This window comes from Lupinus angustifolius, chromosome LG05, assembly GCF_001865875.1.
Source record: "Lupinus angustifolius cultivar Tanjil chromosome LG05, LupAngTanjil_v1.0, whole genome shotgun sequence".
Lineage (NCBI taxonomy): Eukaryota > Viridiplantae > Streptophyta > Magnoliopsida > Fabales > Fabaceae > Lupinus > Lupinus angustifolius.
This window is the reverse complement of record NC_032013.1, coordinates 4,214,795-4,222,015: the sequence shown is the minus strand read 5'-3', so window position 1 is coordinate 4,222,015 and position 7,221 is coordinate 4,214,795. Positions and strand designations below refer to the sequence as shown.

Here is a 7,221-nt window from a genome sequence, read left to right as displayed (position 1 = left end):
AAAGCAACTTTGTAATTTTACTTCCAAAGCGGCTTTTGCTATCAATGCCATTACTTATCATTGTTCCCATCATCACCAATCTATACCTTTCGAGGTTTCTACCACCACCAGCATTTATTATCATTGTCATCTCCACTACAATAATATTCCTTCATCGTTGTTGTGGTATCATAATTACCACCACCTCATTATTTATAACTATCACCTCACAACCATAATCATGACGGCCTCACTGCCACCACTATAACTGCCACCTCACTACCTCCGATGCCACCATTGCCACTATCACAACCCCGACCAATTTTAGGGATTAAATTTTCAATTATAATTCAAAGCTATATTTCTATGAATAACTCCGACATAAATTCTAATTATGTCTGTGTTGAAATTATAATTACAAACTACAATTTCAGTTTCACACACCAAAGTGATCCGAATAATTAATATGTTTTGCATGTGCAATAAACGTGACTAAACAAAATCTTGATGTTAATAATTAATATGTTTTGCATGTGCGACTAATAATGTGACTAAAAAAATCTTTCATTATGATTATATAAAAAATACATATAGAAAATTAACAACATTTACGAATAACATCTATGATCCCTGCAGTTCAACTCATTGAAGGGGTCATAAGTTCAAGTGTAATATCACTCCTCTCGTAATAATTCATCTAAGACAAACACAATCCAAACATGTGTTGAGTAAATAATTCTGAGAGTTAAAAGTAGATTAAATCCTCTTACGAATATAAAATGTTTAAAATGATACCAAGAGATAAAATTTTAGACCTAGAAAACCATCTAATTTACTACAACATTTTTTACTTTCAACAACGGCTCAAAACCATTTCCAAATTCAAAAAAACCATTCTCTTCTTTATATGTAACAATTTTGTAATTGTGACAGTCTAATTTGTTTAGGTCGCGATTTTTTGATTTTCAACAATAATTTAAAAAACCATCTAATATATATTATAGGCAACAACTTTTGTCATTATTTATAGCAACAGTTTTAAAATTGTTGCCAATATGAAAAGTTGAAAATTGTTATGTAATGTATATTATTGGTCATGGATTTTGTCATCCTTAACAACAATGGTTTAAAAGCACGGTCAATATCAAAAGTTGAAAACCATTGTCTTAGGTCATTGATACACCTTTATAAATTTGGCCAAAGATCGTGGTCCATATAGGCCATAATAAGAAAACTGTGGCTGAAGATTGTGGTCCATATAGGTCATAACATGAAAAGTGTGGCCAATGTGCATGGTCCATATATACAACATAAAATCATGATCATATATTATATTTTTTATTGTCAATAGATAATATTTATTTAATCAACTATTTAAGAACAATTTTGTAAGAATGTCTCATTTAATTGAGATAAATGTAAGCATTGATATTTGGCAAATATGCTAACTAGAGGAGTTACAAAACAGTTTTGAAATGGAGAGAGCAGAGGCACATATCAAGGCTAGATTCAAGGAGATGTGTTGGCTAGTCTCAAATGCCTCGCAAGATTGGAGTACTGTCAATGACCCCAATTTTGTTATGTAGGTGTTGATGGTGATGCTTTGAGAAAGGCCTGGTTAAACAGTCAACAAGTTGATCAGTTGTACAAACATGGTGAACTTTGACCTTTCCTTGGTTGACGAGGTCAAGAACGAAGTGTATATCAATTGAAATGTGTTTCATCTAGGTGTGATAAACATGATTGTGAGTGAGATATGTAGCACATAGATTGTCACAAAGGATTAATGGCGGCATAGAGCTATTGACATCCAATTCCGTAAGTAAAGAGTGAATCCATGACAGCTCAGATGCAGCATTTGCAAGAGCTCTATATTCAGGTTCAATGGATGACCTTGATATAGCCTGCTGATTAGAGGATTTCCACGAGATTAGGCTAGAACCATAGTAAACAAGATGAGCTGATGTAGAGCTGTAGTCATCTTTATTTCTAGCCCAGTCAGCATCACTATGTGCAGTGAGAGCGGATGATGCTGGTTTTTGAAGAAGGATGCCATGGAAAATAGTGCCTTTGAGGTAACGTATAAACCTCTTTAAAGAATTTAAGTGATTGGTGGTGGGTCGTTGCATGAATTTTACTAGTTTGTTGATCGTGAAGGCCATATCAGGCTTATCATGGACAAATATTCAACACTACCAAGTGCGTTGCGATAGAATGTACCATCGGTGCTTGGTCAACCATCATTTTTACATAAGGAACTAGTAGATGACAATAGGGTGAGGACAGGTTTGGTTTCAACCATTTTAGTTCTCCCAAGTAAGTCTACAATATACTTATATTGGCTAAGAAATAAACGTGTGGTAGTTGGAATGACCTCAACACCAAGAAAGTAGTATAATTTGCCTAAGTCTTTGATGGAGAAGGAAGTTGCAAGGGATGCAATGCACTTGATATCTTTGTTAATGGTGTTCTCTGTGATTATGATATCATCCACATGCACAAGCATGTATAAAATAATATGCTTGTGTCTAAGAATGAACAAAGATTGGTCAGATTTTGAATTGACAAAACCATAGTCATAGAGAAACTTACACAAGGTTTGCAACCAAGCCTGTAGTGCATGTTCGAGTCCATATACTGACTTCCTTAGGCGGCAAACATGGGTAAGCTTTGCTGGATCAATAAAGCCTGGAGATTGTTGGATGTATATTGTTTCATCGAGAGAACCATGAGAAATGAATTGTTCACATTAACATGACAAAGAGGCCAATTATTCTGAAATGCTAATAACAAAACTAGCAGAATAGTTATTGGTTTAATAATAGGGCTAAATGTCTATGCGTAGTCAAGGCCAGGTCGTTGATGAAAACATTTGGCCACTAGTCTTGCCTTATATTTGTCATTGTCACCATTGGCCTTTATTTTAACTTGATAAACCCATTTACAACCTATTAAATTTGCATCTCAAGGTTGAGGTACTAAGTCTCATGTTCTTTGTTGCATCAAAGCGTCAAACTCTTTGCTCATAGCATCACGCCATTCAGTTGATTTGAGGGCTTGACTGAGTCATGTTAGCTCGACTGGAGGAGGGAGAGGATATTTGGTGGTAAGGAGATATTTTGGATTAGGCTTATGTACTTGGTTCATGGCTCTTGTTACTGGGCGAGAAGATGCAGGGAGTGTGGACGATGTTGATGTAATGATAGCTTTTGATGGTGATCCCATAGAAGAGGAAAGAGTATGTTGTGGTTTGGAAGATTGAGTGGATGATGTGGGAGAAGTTGGTATGGTTGGAATAAGTGGTGGAGTGGGTAGGTAGGATGGTGAATTTTGAGGGTGGATTGGAATAGGAGGAGGTGAGTGAGATTGTTGGATGATAAGGGGGTGGCAAGAAAAAGAAAAGTTATTAGAGTGTTGTGAGTTAGGTGAGGGTGGAGACCTATAAAAATCAAGAGGAAATAGGAAGGTTGTCCCATAGAATACCACATGTCTGAAAGATATAATTTTTGTGTGGGTGGATTATAATATTGATAAGCATGGTGTTGAGATAAATAAGCAAGGAAGGCACACGACATGCTACGATTGAAGAGCTTATTTTGTGAGTATAGACGAAGCCACATATAACATAGACAACCGAATACCCAGAGGTTGAGATAATTGGGTTTGGTACCAATGAGAGTTTCATGAGGAAATTTGTTATTTAACTGAACATATGACATTTGATTGATTAAGTAAATAGCCAATTGAAAAGCAAAGCACCAGAAAGTTTGTGGGGCAGACGAATGGGATAAGAGAGTGAGTATAGTTTCGACTATACGTTGATGTCTATGTTCAAAAATTCCAATGTGTTCAGAAGTGTATAAGGGCTGATGTAGTGAGTAATGCCATGAGAATTGAAGTGTGGTTAAAGTTTAAAGTACTTAGTTCTACCATCAGTGTAAATGGATTTGATTTTGTGAGAATTTTTTTAACTTTTGTATGAAAATGGGGGAAAATAGATGCAACATCAATTTTACTTTTTAATGGATAAAGCCATGTATGTATATCAAGTAAAATTATCAACAAACAGAAGATAATATTTGTATCCATTGATGAATGTGATAGGAGATAGTCTCCAAACATCAGAAAAAATAAGTTCAAGAGGAGAATTGTTTTTTTATAGAAGATACAGGAAAAGGAAGCTTGTGACTTTTATTGATATGACATGAATAAGAATGAATATTTTTATTGAAGGTACTAGAAATGCCACATTCTGACAATATTTTAGTAAGACTCTTGGAGGACGAATGACCAAAACGAGCATGCCACAGAGTGGAATTTGAGGAAGTGGTTGATAGGGCAGTGGGATATGATAGTGAGGATGTTGGAGTGTAAGTGTGGACATCACCATTACTTGGTTGCACATCAACATCGCCTCTATTGCTTGATCGATCCTTCACATAATAAAAAGATGGGATAAATTAGTATATGTTTTATTTGATTTGCAAAATTTGGAAACATAAATAAGGTTATGTTTAGCAAGAGGGACACAAAGAACATTTTGAAGATTAAAAATACTATTGGTTGCAGGGAGTTTTGTTGAACCAACATGTGACATTTTCAAACTTGTACCATCACTTATGCGTGCACTTCTTTAGGGCCATCATATTCAAAGTGAATATGCATGTTGTTTAGATTTGTAGTCACATGATGGCTAGCATTGGTGTCAAATAACCAACCAAGAGCCATTGTTGATAAGGCAAATACTAATTGCACAATTATGTTGTCAAGTAATAAAATATCGATTCTACGAGGACTAAAAAATTCCTTTAAATAAAACAATTAATTTATACTTAACTAAAACTGGATTAAAAGTGAATTTAGAGCAATTGAACAATTGACAAGAATAATTATGAAAAATAGTAAAAATGATTGAAATCGAATTTAGGAAGAGTTCTCAGGATATGGGTTACGCCTTTACACTTGCAAATCCTTGTTTTGCTCATTTTCATGAACTTTAAGTTGTGAAGGTGAATTGCTCATTGATATGCGTCATTCTCTCTCGAGCTTCGACACGTGTACTCAATTGAAGTCGCACCTACTCTCGTGGTACGATTATCAATCGAATCCTTTATTTTGATTTTTCTATTCAATTGTTTCGTAGCAACCCAAGGTGTATTCCAAAAACCTTGAGAATCTTAAGACTACTCTCGTGAATTAGGATTCTATTTTGAATAAATGAATGATCAGATAGTTGGGATCACCTCTCAGTCCTTCCCCAATGTATCTAAGAGGTTTAATTTGTTGGCAGACAACTCACACGAATAAAACTCAGATTAATGATTCAAATAATAATACTTAATAAAATAGAAGTAAGAACAAGTATTTATTGAATATAAAAGGGCATATCCCCAATCTTAGAAACAAAAGGAATTATTCACTCATGATGGAGAAGTGAATATCAAATTCTAAATTAGAGAATTATAATGTAAAGAATGTTCAATCCTTGAGAGAGAATCCTCATTTATCCTAATTACAAAAGACTGGGCTAAGCTCAACAAAACAAATCTAAAAAAATAGAAATAGAATCTGCCATCCATGGCCATGGGTGTAGGACACGACCTAGTCGTAGATCGTGGTGCCTTCATTTCAAGTTGCTTCTCTTCGACCCAGACTCCAAGGCGACTTATTTTGGCCCTTCAATTGGTCTTCATATAGCCTCAACACTGAATTTCATCTTCTTGCACCCAATCTCTACTTTTTTTGGCTTCAATCGATCCAACCTACACAACATAGCCGAAAACACTCGTTCAACTCGAACAAAGAGAAATAAAAGCTAAAATCAATCCTAAATTCCTAATTATGTACTAAAATGCAATGCAAATGTAGCATAATTTCACATTCATCAATTGTATTAGGAGCAGATTAATAGTTAGCCACTGGTGTGTTGTTGTGTAGTAGGTGTTGAGGGTAATATTGGTGATGTGACCAAGTAGAGAGCAATATTGACATCTAGGTGGGTTTCTGTTGCTACGATGGTTGAAGCCTTAAGTCTTGCGAGGAAAATGGGCATGGCCACGAGATGCATTGTCTTGAGTTGGCCGAGAGAGTGAGTTAGCACGTCCATAAGAGGGTGTAGGTAGTAGGCCATCTTGTTTTGAATGCCGCTGAGTGAAGTTTGTACTAGGAACATGTATGTCCTTCTGAGTTTCATGTTGAATGTAGTCGTCGTGTGCAAGTAGATGGCTATGAAGTTCCTCAAATATGAAGGGATATTCACATATGAAAATAGAGGCTGCAATGTCACGATATTCAGTGCCAAGACCATTAAGAATGTAAAGAGTAACATCGTCAACAAAGAGAGATTTTTCAATGACGACATGCTTGTCAAAAAGAATTTTGATTGAAAATAAATAATCAGTATTTGTCGCCCTTGCTGCAGCGTTGAAGTTGATTCTTGAGAGTGAGACGTGTTGGCATATTGGGCTTCAATTATGACCTATAGAGATTGATTAGTTTCATAGGAAGTGAACGAGAGATCGTCGACCTCTGTCATGGCCGAGAGGAGAAGATTAATGATCAATTGATCAAGGGTAAACCAATTTGTATAGTCATCATTTGGGACAGAGGCACCAGCACGAACAACGGTGTGGGTTTGAGAGGGGTGGTGCCATCAATGTCACCTATGACTTGGATACTCGAGAGAATGGAGGTGACCCGAAATTTCCAGGCACAAAAGTTGTTGTGAGATAGTTTGAAAGAGATAGAAGCATGGAGGAGGAGAGAGGGTTTGGAGGAGGGAGTCTTGATGTTAGTAGCCATGAAGAAAAAAAATAAGGATCGTGAGCTATGAAGCTTAAGAGAAGGCTGATACATGTAAGATAATGCAGCAATGTTTTTCTATATATTTCTCAATTGATTTATATGAATATATATATATATATATATATATATATATATATATATAATTGCGTAAGAAACTCTTTTAATTGAGATAAATGTCAACATTGACTTTTGACAAATATGCTAGCTGGAGGTGTTGCAAAACATATTTGAAATGAAGAGATCAGAGCCACATATCAAGGCTTAATTGAAGGAGATGTGCCGACTAGTCTCACGGTTACCTTTGGAGACAACAACAAAAGAAAAATTCATGGTTTAAGTAGAGTCAGGAAGCGACCCTTCACATTATTGATGGTTGTTATATGCTAATGGTTTAAAGCATTATTTGCATAGTATAAGTCAATTATGTGACAAAGGCTT

General features: G+C 35.6%; 1 protein-coding gene across 1 annotated transcript; it reads right to left on the bottom strand.

The window, feature by feature from the left end:
- Nucleotides 1,704-2,141, bottom strand: LOC109346947 (uncharacterized mitochondrial protein AtMg00810-like). Its single transcript, XM_019586686.1, has one exon. The coding sequence runs from the start codon at nt 2,139-2,141 to the stop codon at nt 1,704-1,706; it is 438 nt and encodes a 145-aa protein (XP_019442231.1).